The sequence below is a fragment of the Pogona vitticeps genome, chromosome 5, assembly GCF_051106095.1.
Source record: "Pogona vitticeps strain Pit_001003342236 chromosome 5, PviZW2.1, whole genome shotgun sequence".
Classification (NCBI taxonomy): domain Eukaryota; kingdom Metazoa; phylum Chordata; class Lepidosauria; order Squamata; family Agamidae; genus Pogona; species Pogona vitticeps.
This window is the reverse complement of record NC_135787.1, coordinates 47,185,426-47,207,917: the sequence shown is the minus strand read 5'-3', so window position 1 is coordinate 47,207,917 and position 22,492 is coordinate 47,185,426. Positions and strand designations below refer to the sequence as shown.

Below are 22,492 nucleotides of genomic sequence, written 5' to 3'. Positions count from 1 at the left end.
TATGAGATAGTTGTCCGGTAGGGTAGATACCGAAGGGGGTTCAACATTGTGTTCAGTAGGTCCCGAATTCACTGTGGTTGTCTCTATGGTGGCTTGTTTTTCTGTTCATTTGCGTTTCTTTGTTGGTGCCGGAGCCTGCGGGGCTCCTGGTCTTTTACGTGACGGCGTCTCTTGATGTCGAGGAAAGTCGAAACAATGTCTGGAATAATCTGAGGATGGAAACCTAGAAGGGGAGTACCATGGAGGAGGTGGATATCAGGGTCTCCTGTAGTCATCATAGTAGCCATATTCATGATACCAATGTGAGTGATATGGTTCGTAATAACGATGTCCATAATAAGGGCATTGCATGTGTCACTTGTGCAGATGACAGAGTGTGTTCATCTTTATCTGAGAATATGGGAGCTTCTTTGGAAGACTCCTCCAATATCGTTGAAGGCAATGAGGCTGGTGGATGAGTTATAGTAGCCGTCTTGGGTGTTTTCTTTTGTTTCTTAGGTTTACTCTTGTCCTTTTTATTTTTAGCAGGGTCGTCAGATCCTGATTGAGTCTTAACCGTGGACTTGGAAGTCTTTCGTGACTCCCTGGACTTGTTCGGTACCAACATCATACTCATCAATGAGTGAGTAGCTGGACTAGCAACTACATTAGATGGATCTTGCCTAGTTGGTTGATTTGTCGTAGGTCCCCACTTCCATGGTGGCTTTTAATGTTTGCTCGTACAAATGCGATCTGAGGCACTGAAGTCTCAGTTTGATTGCAGCTTTAGAGAGGTTCTTACAGGCAGGACATGATTGCGTCTGATGGGCTTTGCCCAGGCAGAATAAACATTTATTGTGCCCATCGGTGAGGGGCATTTTCTTAAGGCAAATAGCACACCTCTTAAATCCCCGAGGGGCCATAAAACAGGGGAGAATCGGGGGGGGGGAAGTCCAAGGGGAAAAGGGGGTAAAAAAGTCGGGAAAGCAAAAAACAGTTGTATATGGGCGATTTAAAGTATCAATCGGTAAGGGAAGAAACTAAAAGAATCTAGATGATCTAATTGCTAAAAAGAAATAAGATTTTGTGAAGAAATACAGGTTTACTTTCCTTTCACTGAAGTTCTACTGTTCCTAACGTCCTAACCGAGTGGCAGAAAAAAAGGAACTGAGAGGAAGGTTGAGGAGGCGGAACTTGCGCCCGGGGGGGGGATATCTCATTCTCAATCTTTTTTTAAAGCTCTAGAATCTTCCGAAACATCCTGCGCAGGCACAGAGGAAACCCATTTGTGTGCATTCACAGAGGCCACTACAAAGAAAGAAAGAAAGAAAGAAAGAAAGAAAGAAAGAAAGAAAGAAAGAAAGAAAAAGGAAGGAAGGAAGGAAGGAAGGAAGGAAGGAAGGAAGGAAGGAAGGAAGGAAGGAAGGAACGAAGGAACGAAGGAACGAACGAACGAACGAACGAACGAACGAACGAACGAACGAACGAACGAACGTACGTACGTACGTCTCTGGACCTTCCTGAAGATGGAATTTTATAAGGCTGCCTTAAATATTCATATTAAATATTCATATTTAGGATATGCAGCTAAATAATACATTTCACAGCAGCTGTGACAGTCTAACAGTTTCATGTTATTATAAAAACACAGTTAAATATATTTGTAGAATAAAATAGTAAAAATGTATCTGAAAATTACCTAGACAATACCCAAAATCAAAATCAAACAAATCAATAAATATGGATACATTTTTCAGCACATTGAACTACATGCACAATAAATTAACACATTGTACATTTCAAGGATTTTAAAGTTCAAATTAGTAAAAGAATTATGTTCAGGATTTTCAACAAAATATTTGTGTCTTGTGACATTCTATCTTTTGGTATAGTAAAAGTTTTGCTTTTCATTCTTGATGTCCAATTTTTAATCCATATTGCTAACTCTGAACTCTCTGCAGGAGATGGAATTTTATTAACCTTACCTAAATATTAATATATGGATACAATCTAAATAATTAATTGCAAATAAAAATGGGACTTAGCTGAGAGCACAGTAACTGAACCATAGAAATGAGGAGCTGAAGATGTCCCAAGGGTCACTTTACTCATTTGTCTCTTTTGGCAAGAAATAGTAGGTGGTTATGCATGAAATAATTTGAAAACTCCTCATCAAAAGTTTTGCTTACGTTTATTTATTTCCATTCTAAAAAAAATCATCTGCGGCAGTAATGTTGATGTTGGGATTTTATATGCCACAAATAAGGAGTAATAGCAAAATTTTAGTTCAGCAAGCAGCACTGGGGTTTACATCAGATTACAATGGATTTTTTTTTTTTTTTTGGAGTTTGAGAATTATGTCATCTCAAAAGTGGAGATCAGACCACCCCACCCACTTTTGTGACTTCCCACAAAAGCAAGATCCTTGCTTTTCACTAAGTATGGAGATGCCAAATCCAGCACAGTTTGCTACACTTTCCAGCCCATCTCACACTAAAGAGATGCCATTCTGTGTAGGAATCATAACAATCTTGTGGAGCTTGGCATTCTTTCCAGAAAAAAAAAATGACTGTGAAACATCTGAAAAATGCCATGAGAGTTCCTATGAGCTTTCATGAGGGGAAAAATCTTGTATAGAAAGAAGTCATTGAAAGGAGAAAACAGGATCCCCCCCCCAGTTTTCTCTCAACTCTTCAAATTTCACTGAAATTACACAATGTGTGTAGTACAAAGGCAAGATATGTATTCAATACAAACATATAAATAAACAATACTGTGATATTTCTTCGATGCTGATTATGGGTTTCCAGGTAGCTATGGAAAGCATGGACCTCACTGTATTGGATCCTAATGATTCCTGTAAAATAGCTTCTGGATGGTCCAAAGCTGCCACCCTAAATTCCCAAGCAAACACATTTAAAATGTTTTTATAAAGAGAATTGAATAAGCAGGCATGTAATATTGCATTCAAGATCCTATGAGTTTGACTGCCTTATTGGTAATTACAAAGCCACAGCTACTTAAAAGAATAGTAACTTTTTATACATCTACATTTGAATCAATATCTAACCTTCTCATTCTCTTGCTGAAATTTTAATTCATCCCATGCTCCATCCTTTCAATTTTTCTCTCAAGTACTTTTCAAAGATACTGATCAAAGTAAGTATGGTTATACTAAATAATGTGTGCAGCCTACTAATGCTTGAGCAGTTTTAGCTCATGCCAGTTAATAATTTTCAGCCAGTCACACATAACCTAGATTAGTTTTTGGCAACTGATACAAATGTTTCAGTAGTCTTGGTCAGATGTCAAAAACTACACAATACTGAACTCAACACATCAAGTTAGCAGGGGCTGAACTGGCCCATGCCATTTCAAGAGAAAACAAATTGGCCTCCTTTGGCTGAAAAAGCATGGGAGTCCTTCATTTATCTGCTTACACAATGTTGATAAATATCTCCTTGGAAAATGACAGGAAACCCTGTGTTAGCCTCTTCAAGTGTGCTGAGCGATAAGTCTACTTTTCTCATGCAGTCAACACAATTCTATTACTATATTATTTTCTGTGCTAATATTTCAAAACATTCTGGGTGCAAAGCTCAGCACTAGCTTTACTCGTAAAGTTATCTCCTCATTCCCATAAGCAAAATGAATTTGATACATCTCTTCACTTCATATTTAGGCCTCAGTACACAGGAACACTGTTTTTATCCTAGATCTTCCATTTAATTTGTGATTTAGCCTGGAATTCTTGTATTCCTGTGCTGCAATTTATTCTGGAACAGCCTTCTTACCCATTAATGATTGAAGGTACATTGCTGCCCCCAAGTGTCTGGTAGGAAAATTAATTCTACGTACGGAATGGCCTTTCTCTAGGTAAGTTAGAAAAACTGTACCTTTTAATATTAGAACCATGGGTTACACAGATGCAATAGTACATAAACAGAGATCAGAAAGAATTTCTGTTTGAACCAGTTTTCTATGTCTCACCTCTTTATTTACTGGTTGGGGATGGGTGGGAAATAGTAGATAAACAGAGGATCAGCAAAAGATTCTGTATCATTCAAAGTGTTTCATTTGGCTGTTTTGCAAAACCGAAACTATATGTAAAAAAACTAAATCTGCCATTCATCTGCAAAGTATCACTCTGGATCTTAAAAAATGGTATGGACACATAGATTATACCGATTTGTATGGATCCTGGGCTTCAACACTTTATTCAATTACATGGTAATAATTAATGGAAATCAGGTTTTTTTCCCAAGCACTTTTGCTCTTCATGTGAAAAATACATTAAAAACTTACAAAGATGGACATTCAATCCACTGGGAAGAAAGGTACAATGGGAACAGCCGTTGATACTTTTACTTAACTACACAATCTACAACATTAGATCAGCTTGTATAAAAGGCAAATCATTCTTCCTCTCATGAATGATCTCAATGCCGTGCCAATGAAATGGATAGGACAGCCACGTGTGCTGTCCCAGGTTCATTGGAGGAAAGGCTATGTATGTATGTAACTAATAAAAATAATAAGTACATACATCAAACTGTAGTAAACTTTCAGTGTTTGCAAACAGCATTGCCACTTATAGGTACTGTGCTAGCAAATTCACAGTTTATACAAATATGAAACAATAATAAATAAAGCTAAATATGCATATTGTTTTAAAATCTGGAAATTGATTTCCAAGTGCAAATAAGAGCCACAACCCAACATTAGAGTTAGGCATGCTAAAGCCTACCTAAATTCATTGGGTTTCAACCATGCTGGACTGCAGCCAGTATCAGAAGCTGCCAGCTTGGAACATCAGAAGCACAGACTAGAAAGTTCAAGCTCAAAGAGGAATTAATGTGAAGCTAATAAGAAGCCAAGCATGAGATGGTGGCTTCTTTTCACACATCAAAATCCTTTCCTTTTTCTAATTTGCATATGTTTGAACATATGCAAATTAAGCTAAATTTGGCATGATAACTATTGAGGGGGGAGTTCTTTACATATATCCAATATGCATCTAGCTACTTTTTAAATGATCATTTTAAAACTCAATTTTAAAATTACAGTAATTATTTAATATTTGACAGCTGGCAGTTGTGCCCTCAGGGCATGCTCCCCTCAAAAGTCAGAACAAGAGTCTTCAGCAGGGGTGCTTTACCACTGCTTGAACCAAATGAATAGCACTTGCTTGCAGTTTTCTTCATTTTTTAGGGGTGTCCATTGGTTGTGACTGGATGCAAACAGATCCCCTCCCCCAAGAAAAATGTACCAGATCCCCTTGGCAATTGCTGTTCTGCAGAATACAGGATCATACCAACTAGGTATGACCTAAACTGAGACAGTTAAGTTCAGAATTGTGCCCTCTTGGACAGAAAAGTGATACCTCTTTAAATAAATATGATTACCAAATAGCGTGAATCACTAAGATTTGATATAGCAGAGTACAGTATCTAAGATATTAAATACTGAATCTTTAGGTTTAAGATTAACATAGCTCTTTTTAACAGCCAATATGGGCAGAGATCAAGTAGGTTTCCTTCAGTGAATTATTCTGTGGCCTGCCTTTTTTCACAATAACTTTTAGTCATCAAGATGATGTATAAAATAAATATTGCTCCATCTCCATATGTCATTTACCTAATTTAGACTATTGCCCTGATTTTCAAGGGAACTGTGAAACCTGCCTTCCTCTGCCTTCCAGGTTTGTAACCTCATCTGGGACCGCACCTCTTATTGCACCCTGTATAAAGCGTCCTGTGGCACCATGTAAAGAAATAGTAAAATCGTGTCAACGGGGAGTAACATGGCAGGGAGAGAACTCTAGTGCTTAGTAGAGGGCACGGGGATTAGGAATCAGTATTCTATGAGAAGGGGTGCAGAGTGGCCAATTTATTGCCAACAGAGCTAGAAAATGGAACATCCATGCTGTTCCTGAGAACTTGGGAAAGTTACTTTTTTGAACTACAGCCCACAAACGCTACGGGGCTCGCCCCCTAGCCCAGCGCCTGTCGAGGCTCTCGGAGCGCGCCGCCGCCCTTCCCGCGCCTGCCAAGGGAAAGCCTCGCCTGAGGCTCGCCTTGGGTGCCGGGGTCGAGGCCGGAGGAGGAGGGGCCTGCGAAGAGAAAGGAAAATGAAACCTCCGGCGCGCCCCCGAGACTCAGGAGGCCGGGCCGAAGCCTCGGTGGCCGGCTCTTCATGACGCTGAGGCCGTGGCTCCTCTCGGCCGTTCTCGCCTGCCTCCTCGAGGGCACCCGCGGCGAGTCGGCCGGAGAGGAAAACGGCCTCCCTCATGACAACCTGGAGGGTCCTTTCGTCACCCCCGGGGAGGGCGAGGGGAAGAAGAAGGAAGCGGCGCTGCGGGTAGGTAGCCGAAGGCGAGCGCCAGGCGGGAGAGAGAGAGGTCGCCTGCTGGGAGGAGGCTTTTCCCTTTTCTTTCTTTCTTTCTTTCTTTCTTTCTTTCTTTCTTTCTTTCTTTCTTTCTTTCTTTCTTTCTTTCTTTCTTTCTTTCTTTCTTTCTTTCTTAACCCCGGCGCAGATCCCCACGGCGTTGCTCCGGTAGCCACTCCGCCTTTGGGGGGAAGCTGCTCCCTCCACCCGCACCCCCATCTCGAGTGCCATCTTATACTTTTAAAAAAAGTGTACACGTGTACACACACACACAAACACACACACGGGGGGGGGGGGTTCGTGCGCGAGGCTGTCCCAGGAAAAAAAGCCGCCCAAAGGAGGCTCCAGTCCCTTCCCAGGGATGGATCGGATCCAGCCACACGCGACGGTCTCGTTTTTACGAAGGGCCCCAGAGACGACCCAGCAGCTCCCTCCGCCCAGAGAGCTTGCGAGCGAGAGGAGTCCTCGCACGAAGCGACCGTGGGGGGTGGGGAGACACTGCTGTTTTAAGAGGGTAGTCAGTTTAGCGGGCTCGGTGGGAAGAGAAAGAGGCCAAGCCAAAGTCTCGTGCAGGAATATTACATTTGGAGAGGGAACATCGGAGGTTGTTCTTTAGTGAGTCAATAATTTGGTCCATTTAAGCCGTGTTTGCCGATTCTGACTGTCGGGGATTCACCGAGATTTCAAGCAGTTTTTTTTTCCTCCTGTACTCCCGTCTGGAGAGTCCTCCTTGGATTAGTTGGTCATGTCCCAACCAAATGTTAATCAGACTTAGCCCACCAAACTTCGTAGATTGGACAAGATTGCCGCGTTCATAGTGGTGCAGGGTATTAAAAAAATAGGCTGAATTTAAATTCAAAACTTGACACACAGCAAAAGGTTGCTGTTTAGTAGGTTGCATGTGGTGTGCTGGACAGAGCAGTATTTCCCAACCTTTTTTTAGTCATGATCCTCTTTTATAATAACCAAGTAACCTGCCTTTTCTGGCGAATCTTGCTTTCTGGTGTCCAAAGTAGGACAGCCTCGGGTTTTTTTTTCCTTCATTTTTGCCTCTGGAAATCATTCAGGTTTGATTTGCTCTGTGACCCACTTTGATCGTCTTTCTGGCAATCCAAGATATCTATCTACAAAGCAATCCTCGCTCTCCTCCAGCACCATATTTCAAATGAATTATTATTTTTCCCTGTTATTTTTCTTCATTGTCCAAGATTCACATCTGTGCATAGTACAGTATTTGAGCATGCAATAGTCTGAATGATCTTGGCCTTGGTCTCCAGTGACACATGCTTACACTTGATGATCTTTTCTAATTCCTTTATTGCTGCCTTTCCCAGTCTCAGACGTCTTCTGATTTGGTTTCTAACTTGACAGCAGATGACAGCAACTATACAGTGGTGCCTCGACTTATGACTGTCCAGATAGATGACCATTTTGAGCTGCGACCAGCTCCGGCCACAAAATTTTGCTTCGACATGTGGCCAGAGCTTCGAGTTGCAAACAAAAGAGGCAGGGAAAAAAGGCGGGGAATTCAAATTAGAGTACTAACTGTTGGTTGGCAAAGAGCTTCTTTGTAGCTCTTTCGCTCCAACAGTTAGAGTACCGTTCCCCAACCCGTGGCCTGGTGCCAGTCCGTGGCGTGGGCCAGACCGGACTGCTGAGAGAGATCTCCTGCCGCCCCCCATGTGCACTCACCCCTGTGCCGCCCATTTGCGCACGTGCTCTGGCATGTCCACATGAGCATGCACTGCCATTTGCGTATGCACATGGGCACTGTGCTCTGTCCACTCCGTGCATGAACCTAGTATTGCAGTGCCTCTAGGAATGGTGCACCTTCCCCCTCTTGGGGGGGGGACTCAAGGTGCAATGACAGAGAAATAAACTTTTGGTAGCCAAAGAGCAAAGATGTTCTGGGGAAACTGCTCTCCAGCTTCTTCATCCCTTTGGAGAAGCCATGAGAGCAGCCATCCCAGATAGATGGGGCTCATCAGCCTTGGAAGACAGCCCATCTAGGAGAAGGAAATCTCTGATTCCAAAACTCCACTGTCTTGTGGCTATATCCACTAATGGAAATGGCTTCAGGAGTTAACCTCGAGGAAAAATCCGGAGCCAAAGTCCCAGAGGCAGTTCGTCTCGTTCTGGCAACTCCTGCGACATCGCTGGAACCAGTTGTATTGGCTCTTGCCTTTCCATTGGACTATTTCAGTGATCTGGACAGGGGGAATTTGCTGCTTGGGTAACAGCCTAACCTCCATATTATTATTTTACCCAGGCTTTGTGCCCTGGAGTGGACACTCCAGCTTCGCATACAGCGTCGAAGTCCTCCATACAGAGCACATTACCATAGTCTCTCAAGACTGAAGGATGCCTGTATGGGTTGGGGGGGTTATGTTTCTGTGCTGTGATGTGTTTTGGTGTGTGTGTGTTTTTCAGCCCCATCGTGTTCTGATGGAGCTGGCTGTGTGTGGCGTGTGTGGTTTTTTGATTTGTGGGATTTTTTGGTATTTTTTAAATGCTGGAACAGATTAATCACGTTCCAATGCATTCCTATGGGAAATGGTGCTTTGACTCATGACCATTTTGAGTTGCGCCCATCTTCTGGAACGGATTATGGTCGTAAGTCGAGGCATCACTGTAAATGGCATGCCTATTTTTGCTCCCAGGGCAACAGATGGGAGACTTCATAGGTGACATCCATGCCTATTTATAGGCCTCAGTCAAGTAAGCATATTTAATAAACATTTAGCTCACAAATGGGCAGTTTGTGGCCTCCAGATGCTGTTGGACTGAAATTCCCATTTCTTGCTATTGGTTATTCTGACTAGGGATGATAAGATTTTGCATGCCATAACAACTGGAGGAGCACAGGTTGTAAACAGTTGTGATTGTATTTCAATGCTATAATTCTCTTTTTTTATTTTTCAGGAAAGCATTAAAAGAATTAACAACTTGAATTCATTATCATCTGGTGACAACATTACAGCTTTCTATGGAATAAATCAGTTTTCCCATTTGTTTCCTGAAGAATTTAGAGGTACAGAATGAAGATGATCATGATGATGTTAATGAATTGCCATGTTTTGTTTTTTAGTCATTGATACCACCCTATCCTCAATGCAAGCAATTCTGGCAATTTTATATTAGGTAGTACATTCATCTATATTCATAAGCAGTTTGATAAACACATAAATAAATAGCCACTTATTTTTCATGGAAAAGGGAGACAGGGTTGCCACTTTCTGGAAAGTCAGGGAAATGGAAATTGGTCTAAAATCAGGGAAATTGTTATTAGGAAAAGCAAGAACAGAAGGGTTATTTGTCTTAAGAAGATACATTTTAAACTACTTCAAGTTAAACTTGGCAGCTTATTTCATTATGTAGCTGTGACAATGATGACTTTTGTGATTATGTACCATCACTTTCTGTAATATACTCCTTTCCTTTCCATTAGATATTACTCTGGATCTAGAATAGACCTGATTATTGAGGCTTTTGTAAAGAGCAGGGATGCTACAAACTTAAATAGTTCTGATTACTTTCTGTATCAAAACAGTACACTCAGAAATGATTCAAAATTGGAATGTTTGAGAAGGAGATAATATCAGCTGTGGGTCTGATGGCAATTTTTAGAATATACATTTTAATTGCATTTTAATTATTTTGGCCTTTTATTTTGACTTTTTATTGTATTTTAAATGCTGTAAGCCGCCTAGAGACCTTCGGGTAGTGTGGGCAGCATATAAGTTAAACAAACAAACAAACAAATAAATAAATATTATAAAGGATCAAGAATTGCTGTGTCAAAGAGGTAGAGACTGTAATTACCAAAGGAAATGTCAGATGCTTTATGCAGATTATCTCTGGTCCTGTAGGTAAAACAGTGGCTCATTTCAGGGTCTGCCTCCCCATGACTATAAGCTTCCCAGAGCTTCAGCTATAGAGGAAGGTAAAGGTTCACAGGGCTGCAAGACATACTGTCCCAAAATATAGTTATTTGGGTGAGCTGAATGTACCATCTTTTGTTAAGCTGAGAATATGCATCAGGCCGACACACCTTATCTCTTCTCATTGTGTTCTGATTTTATTACTATGGTTTTGGTCTCTATAAACCACAAATGTCTATTATATCCAAAATGGGGAACCTTATTTTGTGGTTGGTTTAATAACTAACATGTTAAGATCCTGCCTTATACACCAGTTCCATGTTCTCAATGTTATGGATAACTACGGCTTGAAGAATTCAGGATGGAAAAAAACAGCAGTACAGGCGGATGGACGGGTATACTTATTTCTACTTTATGTCAACCAGGTGTCCATTGAAATAAAATTTGTTAGCATTTAAAGTGTTTCAAGACAGAAGGGTTCTAGTATTATTAATCAAAATGGCTATTCCTATCCCAAATTTCTTCCTTAAGGGATATTTTTGTTAAGGAAAAAAATAGGAAGAAAGGATAGGAAAGCATTCTAATTGTAAGATAACAGCATTTAAGGTGTTTCAAGACAGAAGGGTTCTAGTATTATTAATCAAAATGGCTATTCCTATCCCAAATTTCTTCCTTAAGGGATATTTTTGTTAAGGAAAAAAATAGGAAGAAAGAATAGGAAAGCATTCTGATTGTAAGATAACAGTGTTTGGACCTTCCTATAAAATTCTGTATTTGAGGCAAGGCAGTTGCAGTGTGAAAACACACCCTTGATTAATTTGATGGTACTAAATCTCCATTCATTAAATTAAATTAGACAAGTGTCTTGCTTCTAGAAAGAGAATATTTATATTCTTTCATATGAACCTGCTTAGGCATTGTGATCATTGTGGGCCCTTCTCTCAGTTCTGCCATTCTCACAGTCGTGCTTTGTGGAAATCAAAAGAGGGCTTTCTCTGGCTTTCCTCAGGGTCTGGAACTCAATACCAAGGAAGGCTCAGTTTATCCCTCCCTGTGGTCCTTCTGATGGCAGACATAGCATATTTTAAGTAGCTAACTGGCAGTTTTTGTAAAGGTTTTTTTAGCGTTGCTATAAAATTTTTATTCCTTTTTAAATGGATGTGTCTAATAATATTTTAACAGTAATAAAATTCTGTATGTTTTTGTCTCAACTGTATTTGTACCTGTTTTAATCTCATAGACCGCCTTGAGTCTCAGTTTTGATCAAAATGTGGGATACAAATCAAACAATCAATTCTGGCTGAGATCATTTCAAAAACTGAAGATGATAAACCTTGCTTTATTTTAAAGCTATTTACTTACAGAGCAGAGCTTTTAAAGTTCCCAAATATAACCGGGACGTTTCACTAGAAGGAACAGAAAAGCCCTTACCAGCAAAGTTTGATTGGAGAGACAAAAAAGTTATTACCCAAGTGAGAAATCAAGAAACGGTAAGCTTTGCATTTAATTTTTGTGTAATATCACAACTTTGTTCAGACATAGGGCATCCTTAACGTAATAAAATTCTATGCCAAACTTGAGATGATAAAATGGATACTCTGCTGTCCTTTCAACACAGGATTATGTCTCCAATATTGTGTTGGCAGTGATGCAGTAAGCCATATATTCATAGCACTGTTTCTGAAGTTTATATAGACTGATTTGTCTGTAACTTCCAGCTAGTGGAAAAGGTGAGGTGATGCCTCAGTAGATTCTAGATTTAAAACGCCAACAATTTATGCCTCTACCAAATGAAAACTGACGGGATGGTCAGCACTCTGAAAGAAGCAAAGGGTTACTATATTTATTTAGGTTTTATTTATTTATTTATCTATTGTATTTCTATCCTGCCCATCTAGTCAGTTGACCACTCTGGGTGGCTAACAACACATAAAAATAAAGCAATTTAAATATAATATATAGAGAAGTAAACCATACAAATACAGCCTGTGCAGCACTGTAAAGTACAGTTGACACACATTTTAAAATATTTTAATTTAAAGGGTAAAACAGGAGTTTATGGATGATAACTAGTTTGATTATGATTATTAATTATTATTATTATTGTTCATTTATTCTTTCCAGTGTGGTGGTTGCTGGGCTTTCAGCATTGTTGGTGCAATAGAGTCTGTCTATGCAATTAAAGGGAATGTTCTGGAAGAACTCAGTGTACAACAAGTTATCGACTGCTCATACAATAATGTTGGTTGTCAAGGTGGCTCAACTGTTGCCGCTTTGAGTTGGCTGAATCAGGTATTAGTTTCTCACAGATCTACTATCTCGTTTAAAAAATGGCCATTTTTGCCAAAGAGAAAAAAATATATGGGAATTGATAAAAAGTGTTGCTTTGTTAGATTAGCTCAGGAGCCTCTTTAATCCATAATATTACATTAATCAGTAGTCATCTGGATGTCCCAGTGAAGATCATCCAGAAAACATAATAGACAATAGATTTAGCATATTGTTTCTCTCTCTCATCTGGCTAGCATATATTGTGTTCAGACCAATATATAAATTGACTTTAGGAGCTAGTCTAGATTAGAGCCTGAAAAAGTGGTTCCTTGGACTACAGAGCTATAATTCCCAGCCCACAGAGCCACTGCTAATACTAACTGAGAGATTCTAAGAGTTACACAAGAAAAAATGAACTCTTCCAAGACTAGAGTTGATGACCCCCCCCCAACCTGGTTCCTTTTCTGTCCATCAAAAGTAATGCTACAGCTTCTTTTAAGACAGTATTACTGTGACCCTTTTAACGAGTCCCCGCAGATGGTAACCATAGATACTTTTGCATTGAATTACAAGTCTTTGGCAGAGCTTGGAAATAATTGAATGTGTTAACATTAAAGTAATATGTTAATTTAATGTGTTAATTTAAAATTAATTCCTTACACATTACAACAGGACGGATGCATTAAGTCTTAAGAAAATATCATTTTGCAAGTAACACTTCAGTGTTTGAAACTTTTAAACTATTATTTTCTAACCATTAGTTTGCTTATCTTCCTGTTTTTTAAAAAAAGTATCGGTGTTGGTGTTAACATGTTAAATTAACACAATACTGTGACATTTGTTTGGCTTATCTTCTTATAGACACATGTCAAACTGGTGAAAGATTCAGAGTATTTATTTAAAGCTGAAACAGGATTGTGCCATTACTTCAGTCGCTCAGATTTTGGAGTCTCGATTATAGATTATGCTGCATATGATCTCAGGTAACAGCTTATGAATATTTTTGTACGTTCTCTTTTTCTGCTGTCACACGAACAAATACATACAAATAACAAATATAGTGGTGCCTCACTAGACAATTGCCTAGTGGGACAAAAACCCCGCAAGACGATTGATTTTTGCAGTCGCTGTGGTGCCTCACAAGATTTTTTGTTTTTTTGTTTTTTTAGACCAATGCTTCGCAAGACTTTTTTAAAAGACCGATGCATAGGGAACCTTATAAGACAATTTTTTCACAAGATGACGATTTTTGCGGAACGAATTAAAATTGTCTTGCGAGACACCACTGTACATGTAACTGCTGTTCTTCAGACACTTAAATAGTTCTAATTGTCATTTGTACTCATATGGTGGCTTTGAAAAAAATAGCAAATACTGTTAACATCATTATGAGGTATAATAAATATTCAATGCATATGTTCTAAAGGAGGTACATATTTTTCTCAAATTTTGAATGTATTCTGTACAGTAGTATCTTATCCTACTCCAGTTCTTTTTTGAAATTTGAAATAACATTTGTAATTGAGAATATTCCAAGTGGAGAAAACTATACATTGCAGTTGTACAGTAGGTCCATCTACTACTTTCCTTTCCCTTCCAGTGCAGTTATTGATAAACAGAATGAGTTACTAATGAGGTAGAACATCACAGGAAGTACCATAATTTCCAAGACAAGTGGATACGATACACACGGAGGCAGATGTGTGATATGTAATATGCACTCAGTCAGTTGCTCATAAAAATGAGTCAATATTGTTTGCATTTCCCCTGCAATATGTACACTGTTTTCCCCACGTGACCAAAACAAACAGTAATATTGAGCGCAACTTGTAAAAGCAGCAACCTTATTTGAGGTTGTTTAGCTGGTATTAGAGCAGAAATTTACATGAACAACCAGAATGGGGGGAAGATACCGGTATTTGGGAAATAGCTAGAAACCAACTTTTCCCATTCTTCCACCCCATGTGTTCAGAAATTCCAAAGGGTCCAAAATTCCACAGCCAGATTGTTAACTGGGGCTGGTTAAGAGAACATGTACAGTACAGTAATATCCCTGTTACAACAGCTGCACTGGCTGCTGATCCATTTCCAGGCACAGAGTGCTGGTTTTAACCTATAAAGCCCCAAACGGCTTGGGTCCAAGCTATTTAAAAGACCACATCTCTCTTTATGAGTCTTCTTGAGTGTCAAGAGCATCAAGAGAGGCCTTTCTCTCAGTCCCACCACCTTCACAGGCACACATGGTGGGGACATGGGAGAGATCTGCTCCCACTCTGGAACTCACTCCCTCTGTCCCTGCTCTCAGACTCTGGAACTCCCTCCCACAGGAAGCTAGGTTGGCCCCATCTTTGCTGTCCTTCCATAGGCAGGTGAAAGCCTTTCTCTTCAGGTAGGCTTTTCCTTAATGACTCGTGGACTGAGAGGGGTTTTAAATGGACTGTTGTGCTCTGTTGTTGTAAATGTGTTTTAATATTAATCTTTGTTACCATTTTAATGCAGTACTTGTTTATTTCTTTTTTGTATTCATATACTTACTGTTTTAGCTTTTAAATACTGTTTAGTAATGTAAGCCACCTTGAGTCCTTTTGAAGAGAAAGGCAACAGAAATATTTTAAATAAATTCATAAATTTGAAACAATTTGCTCATAGAAGAATGAAAGAATGTTTCACTAAAATAACTCTAGTTGAAATAATAAGCTTTATCATGTCTGTCAATGCAGTTTGTGTCCAGAGAACATAATGATCATAATGGTGTGAAACTTGTGTATATAATAAAAATGAAAGAAGTGTGGTATCTCAAAAGTTTTTATTTTTGTTAAACATGCTGAAACAGACTTCTTTGAAAACTGTCTTTAGTGTGCTGCTATTAAATTCCAAACTGCTTTTAAAAATCATATACCTACACTTTAATTTAGAAAGAGGCTTCTTTGCACATCCAGAGCTGTGGGAGGAAGTGCATGTGCAAACATACTACAGTGGTGCCTCGCACAACGATTGCTTCATACAACGATGAATTCACACAGCGATGGGTTTCTTTGAGGAATTTCCCCCATCGTTTAACGATGTTCTCTATGGGGGAATTTCACTTAACGATGTCCCTTTTTCGCTCCTGTAAAAGTGTTTTAAACTGTTAGAAACCAGTTTTAAATGCTTGCAGTCGTTAGCCCACCTCCTGAACCCTATGCAAACTTAATTTGGTGTTGTTCTGAGTCGTTGTTAATTTTTGGTGATTTTTTTAATTCTCCATTGAAAGCCTTTGAATGGTCTGTTCAAAGGCTTTCAATGGAGAATAAAAAAAATCACCAAAAATTAACGACTCAGAACAACACCAAATTAAGGTTGCATAGGGTTCAGGAGGTGGACTAACGATTGCAAGCATTTAAAACAGGTTCCAAACATTGTAAGACACTTAAAAATGAGCGAAAACGGACATCGGAAAGGACTTCAAAAGCACTGAAGCCAGCTTCAGTGCTTTTGAAGCTCTTCTGTTTTCGCTCATTTTTAAGTGTCTTACAATGTTTGGAACATGTTTTAAATGATTGCAATCATTAGCCCACCTCCTGAACCCTATGCAAACTTAATTTGGTGTTGTTCTGAGTCGTCGTTAATTTTTGGTGATTTTTTGTTTTCTCTCTCATTGAAATGCATTGGACGGACAGTTCAATAGAGTTCAATGAGGGAAAAACAAAAAATCACCAAAAATTAACGACTACTCAGAACAACACCAAATTAAGTTTGCATAGGTTTCAGGAGGTGGGCTAACGATTGCAAGCATTTAAAACAGGCTTCAAGCAGTCTAAGACACTTTTACAGGAGCGAAAAGGGAGATCGGAAAGGGCTCTTTGATCTCCGTTTCCCTTTTAAACCTCTTTCCGATCTCCCTTTTCGCTCCTGTAAAAACCTATGCAAACTTAATTTGGTGTTGTTCTGAGTCATCGTTAATTTTTCGTGATTTTTTTCCTCTCTCATTGAAAAGCATTGGACGGACGGTCCAATGCTTTTCAATGAGAGAGAAAAAAATCATCAAAAATTAACGATGACTCAGAACAACACCAAATTAAGTTTGCATAGGTTTCAGGAGGTGGGCTAATGATTGCAAGCATTAATCTGTTCCAATTGGAACGGATTAACTGGTTTTCAATGCATTCCTATGGGAAATGGTGTTTCACTTAACAATGTTTTCACATAACGATTTTTTTAATGGAACCAATTAACATTGTTAAGCGAGGCACCACTGTACTTGTATAGTTGCATAGATTTAATGACATACTGTATGTAGAGTGGCTAGCACTATAAGCAAGCAGGCCTAGTCAGGTAGTCTGTGATTGCACCAAGATCCCTAGTGTAGAGAAAGAGGAAAAAAGAGAGTTTAGAAGGTTCAGCTCCATTAGTACTACTGCACAGCACAAATGTGCATGCAAGAATTGTGTGCCAGTATGTACTATGTGGCTGAGAGGTTACAGAGAGTCCTGCCATTTGGTGGCAGCAGAGACACAAGTTATACTGTTGCTCCTTGAAGAGGTTGAAGAGATCAGCTTTTTGGATTACAACTGCCAGAATCCTCCAGTTATTAGGCCCAGTGTTCATGCTGGCTGACAGATTCTGGGAATTGTGGTCCAAAGAGATGAACTTTCCAAATTCTGCAGCAGCAGCCCACAGCAGACATGGAGGTGAGTTAACAGGTGAAGAGCTCTGATCCCTTTGATTAACAGAATCAAATATATCATTAACAGAATCATCCCGTGCATTTTTACTCTGCACCATGCAAATGTATCAGTCCATTTGTTAAAGGTTTCTAGAGTAACAATTTTCTAAGCAGTATTTCACTAACAAGTGGCTCTCCAAATTTTAATTTCAAGAACATTTTCAACATTTAATTAATACACATACTGTATACATCCATGCAACCACACATGCGGACATGCACACGTGCGCACACACACAATTTGGGTCCAATGATACCTAACTACTTCATCACAGTGGATCAGATACTGCCTTCCCCACACACTGAAAGTAGGGTGAGGAACTGGTCCATTGCAGATTGTTCTGATGATAGGCTGCGTTCTGGTGGTGACTATGAAAGTTTCCTTCTCTCTCTTGCAGTGGCCAGGAAGATAAAATGATGAAGATGCTGTTTCATTGGGGCCCTTTGGCAGTAATTGTAGATGCAGTTAGCTGGCAAGATTACCTTGGTGGTATCATACAGCATCATTGTTCCAGTGGAGAAGCAAATCATGCTGTTCTCATTACAGGTTATGACACAACAGGTGAGCTGCAGTCTTTCAGTTATATATTTGTTCAGAGCAGCCCCATCCTGCTTATTCAGAAGTGGGATCCACAGCTCCATAATTTCATAAGTAAATTCAGTAACAATTTGAAAACTGTTGGTGGTCTATATCTCTAATTATCAGGCAAGTGCTAGGCAAGGATGTTTCTCAAGACAGAAAAAAAAATGTTATTTTAGATATGCAGTCCAAACTCTGCATCAACTTTAGCATGCACTATGGAATATCTTGATAAAGATAGGTTCAAGCCAAGCAATTGCTACATGTTATTTATTAGCTATAATAATATATTGGTTTCCCTCCAGTGAGCCAGTAATGGCATACATGGTTTTTGTTTTCCCCACATTATTCTCACAAGAATGACTAGTGGCTAGAGTAACTAGCACACAGACACCCAGACCAATACATTTAATGGCTCATTAGGGATTTGAGCCTAGATTTCCCAAATCCCAACTCTCTAATCACTGTATCATACCAGTTATCTATGCTGTCCAACTGCTCGATGCACTTTGGTCTGTAGGGACATTTGCTTTGAATGGTTGCCAGAGTAAGCTTCTACCTTAGTTAATGATAGCCTGATGCTGATTTAAGGAGCTCTGTATAGCGGTTTGTAATACATGGTCTCTTGATAGTAAATAGAGATGTGCACAAATCAGATGAAAAATTGCTGTTATGACGAATGACATCAAATTAAGGCTGCAGTCCAGTCCCTGGTTTTATTCTCATTTATTTCACTCATGTGTCAAATCATTTGTACTGTACTTGGTATAGAATACTCTTTTGTTATCTGTCTGCAGGCAAAACTTAAAACACTCCAAGCTTGCTAGTTAAGATATTGGATTCCGTATACACTTCCATATCCTGATTTGATTGCATGAAGTTAAAGCCTGTATAATGCTTCTTTTTTCCAAAAAAAAGTAATTTAAGCCATTTTTACAGGTAGCATTCCTTATTGGATTGTACGGAACTCCTGGGGACGTACATGGGGAATAGATGGCTATGCTCATATTAAAATGGGTTCCAATATCTGTGGTAAGTTGATCACAGCATTGCCATCCTGACGCAGATTCTGATTGTTCTATTTTAATAAAGGGATTTTTAGGTTTCTTGGACTACAAATCCTGTAATTCCTCAATCTGGGAGTTCAGCCTGATTTACACGCACCTTACAAAACCTAAATGTCACTGAGCAAGGAGAAAAAGCCTAACCTGGAGGGCACCATCCAAGTTTCCTCTTCCTGCCCCCGTGCTAGCTAAGAGCATCCTTTCTGAAAAGCCAAGTGATGCTAGGCCTAGCTAAGCCTCAAAGCCGCCCAGCTTAGGCCTTTTGTCCCTGGTGAGCCACATTTAGGTGTCTGTAAAAAGTGTGTGTAAGTATGGAATTTGTAGTTCAAAAAGTCACAAGAATTCTCTGTGCTATTTAAGAAACTACTTGCTTCAGGCAAGGACATTGTACATTATTCCTTTCAATATTATTCCTGTTCCTGTGGCCTTGGGTTAACTTGACAAGAGGGACTAGGCTAGACTTATCCACTCTGACATTGTTCTCCATATGTGGAAAATACAGTCGGAGGAGGAGAGTCTACCATGAGTGAGGACTTGTTTAATCTGGAACCCTGACAAATCAAGGTTTCCTTTCTACGAAAGGAAGTAGACCTTTGGTTTAGATGAGCAGGGTAGAAGTCTAATAAAAAAAATATGGAGAAGCTGTTGCTCTCCACAGATCAACAAGGCATGAGACATAGCTAGCCTGCTTCCTCTCCTCGCACACACTAAAGTTAACTCTGTTCCAGGTGTCTGCATAGGGCTTTGTTGTCCCTCAGGACGCAGTGGCTCTAGAAATGACTTAGCTGAAACAAATTTTTCTCCTCACAAGAGGAGAGATAAATGATCTGAGGTGGTACAGACACATCAATGACTATCCTATTCTTATCCAGAATGTCTGCTTATATACAAAGTAACACCCCATTAAAGAAGGAAGTGAGGTGAGCAGCTTACAGATTACTGTCTTTGAAGGGAAAAAAAAGGAAAAAATAAGCTGACGTGTGTATGAGCATACAGTAGAAGGTACTCTTAATTTCTTTGAACCTAGTTGTCATGAGATCTCCTCAGAACAGCAGCTTCTTTGCTGGTGGTACTCATTTGTAAAAGCCACTGAGAGTCTCACTGGAATCATTGGTCATTTAAATGAAAGGATAGTAACTTAACACAATTCATGAAAAGTGAGATGTCACCAAAAACTTTCCTTATGAGGAACAGAAGGTGGATTTCTCTAAATAGTAACTTGGATCTTCTTGCCTCTAGGAATTGCTGATGAAGTTTCTGCTATGTTTGTGTGAAATGGCTGCTCTGGATGAAGGACTTGTACATTTATCATGCTTTTTCCAATATGAATGCATTTTATTTTCAAACCAGAAAACTGTGTGCATTGAAACCATAACAAATCTAATGCGCTGCTTAGGAGATTTTTCTTCTAGGCCACTGCTGTTTGAATCACACTCAAATTATGCAGCAGTAATGCATTTTATATGCCTAGGTATGGTGTGAAGTGTGGTAATCTTGATTCTATTTATGATTATAAAAATACCTCAAAGAAGTGTCTTGAGGTACTGTGCCACATGAGATAAAGAGTTAAGTTCATGTCTTAGAGATCTGAATTCATCAGGTATTTCATTAATTGTTGTTTAGCCTTAGGTAAATTGCACTCAGCACCTCCATTCCCTATTTGGTAGTAACAGTCAGCCATATTACTAGATTATTGCAAAGACAAAACACAAGCTAGAGCATTTGCAAATAAACTTTAGAATTTTAAGTATGAATAATTAGGGAACCTACCTCTTCTTCCCATGTTTTATGTAATGTTCATATATATATCAGCAGTGCTATTTAAAGCCCTGATTTCTATGAACCACCCTCTAGAGCAGAAGTAGGCAGTTTTCTGGTGTGTGTATGTGTGGGGGTGCTGCTGCTTGAGATTCCATTGTTGTTATCAAATTTTGGCAGCAACTATAGCAGATCTCTTGGTTTACAGACTGCCAGAGTGCCCTCTCTCATTATAAAGTTCTGCAAACTGGCAGGACAGAAGGTCTTCTTCCCTTTTGTTTTGTTTTGACTTCTTGGACTACAAGTGAGCAGCAAAGACTTCAGGAGTGGCTGGCATGTGCTTCAGTATAGCTGGTGGTGAGGAATGGTAAGTAGCAGTCGTAACATCATCAGGAGAGCTGCAGTAGGCCCATCTCTGTTTTGTCTGCTATTTCCATGCTCCTGATGTGTCTTTCATTCCTGTTCTTGACCTTTTTTTGCTCTTCTGGAACCTGACATGAAACTGTCCAGGATATGTGACAGTATGTCCAGTCTAGGTATGAGCTTGACTCAAACTGATTTATTAAGTCTGGCTTATAACTGATAATTTTTGAGAATGCTGTTCTCTTTCCTTGGCAACAGCCTTTCACAAACAAATGAATAGCATTTTGAAAATAACTAACATTTGATGACAAAATGGTAAGAACTATAATTGGTTAGTGGTAGTGATCCACAGATTCATTTTGATTAACACCCATGTAAATGTTAGTTGAACTGTAAAAATATTTTATACACTTGCGTGAACAACACCTAATTTTTGTAATAAAGTTGAAAGCGTAAAAACTGTTTCTTTGTATGTATATGGAAAAAAGGCACCTGTTTATGTAGCACTTAATATTTTGAGTCAGTAAGTTGCACTGGAAAGGCAGATCCTGAAGCTGAGGGTCCAATATTTTGGCCATCTCATGAGAAGAGAAGACTCCCTGGAAAAGACCCTGATGTTGAGAAAGTGAAGGCAAGAGGAGAAGGGGACGACAGAGGATGAGATGGTTGGACAGTGTCATCGAAGCTATCAACATGAATTTGACCCAACTCCGGGAGGCAGTGGAAGATAGGAGGGCCTGGTGTGTTCTGGTCCATGGGGTCACGAAGAGTTGGACACGACTTGACTAAACAACAACAGCAAGTTGCACTATCTATTGATTTGCTCTACATATTAATAAAATGATTAAAGTTTAAAATAGATTGGCTGAAATCCTGTCAGTGTATTTTTATACCGTTTAAAGCTGATAATGTCACCAACACTGGCAATTTTTCAGAAATTAAACATTTCTGATTTCTTTCTAGAAGATCCTGAGGTTTTCAAATAAACATTTTCATCATCAGGAAGCTGGGAGGAGCACAGGATGGAAGGGAGATGTCTTTAAGTATTAAAAACCAATTCCACTGTAGTATGACTTCATTGGCAGTAGTGATTTTCAGTAATTAAACACTTCCCCCTTCTGTCCTGTGCTGCTACTGATGTCATGAGCCTTCAGCAGGATAAGGTAGACCAACAGGATTTCAGCCATTGTGCTAAATAATTTCTTCAGTTACTTGTTACCCCATTGGAATTTTACTTTCCTTCTAAAAAAATTTATGCTGTCTTCTGGGATGACCTTTCTCAAGGCAAATCGCATTTATTCATTTATTGATTTATTTTAAAAAATTATATACAACCAAAGTCTCACCTTTGCCTGTACAAAATTAAAGAAAATGACACATATTGTAGTAAATAGACAGAAGATATTAGGACAATAGATATCAAATAGAGCAATTTAAATTGCAGCAGGTTGCAGTAATTGAATCAACAGTTTTAATCAATGAATTAAAATAATAGAAATCTGAG

The 22,492-nt window shown here is 39.3% G+C and overlaps 1 protein-coding gene across 1 annotated transcript; it reads left to right on the top strand.

Annotated features, from left to right (window-relative positions):
• The first annotated feature begins 6,065 nt into the window (after nucleotides 1–6,065).
• CTSO (cathepsin O) lies at nucleotides 6,066–21,447 on the top strand. The gene is made up of 8 exons (XM_020781398.3): nucleotides 6,066–6,339; nucleotides 9,289–9,397; nucleotides 11,598–11,737; nucleotides 12,372–12,539; nucleotides 13,380–13,501; nucleotides 17,622–17,785; nucleotides 18,743–18,835; nucleotides 20,107–21,447. The coding sequence occupies exons 1-8, from the start codon at nucleotides 6,175–6,177 to the stop codon at nucleotides 20,139–20,141; spliced, it is 996 nt and encodes a 331-aa protein (XP_020637057.3). The 5' UTR covers nucleotides 6,066–6,174; the 3' UTR covers nucleotides 20,142–21,447.
• Nucleotides 21,448–22,492: the final 1,045 nt, after the last annotated feature.

What these genes read in the sequence shown, in the direction of transcription:
- CTSO (XM_020781398.3), top strand. Translation starts at nt 6,175, where the DNA reads ATGACGCTGAGGCCGTGGCTCCTCTCGGCCGTTCTCGCCTGCCTCCTC. An exon ending in AGAAGGAAGCGGCGCTGCGG is followed by an intron (nt 6,340 to 9,288) that starts GTAGGTAGCCGA and finishes TTTATTTTTCAG; the next exon opens with GAAAGCATTAAAAGAATTAA. An exon ending in AATGGGTTCCAATATCTGTG is followed by an intron (nt 18,836 to 20,106) that starts GTAAGTTGATCA and finishes TCTTGCCTCTAG; the next exon opens with GAATTGCTGATGAAGTTTCT.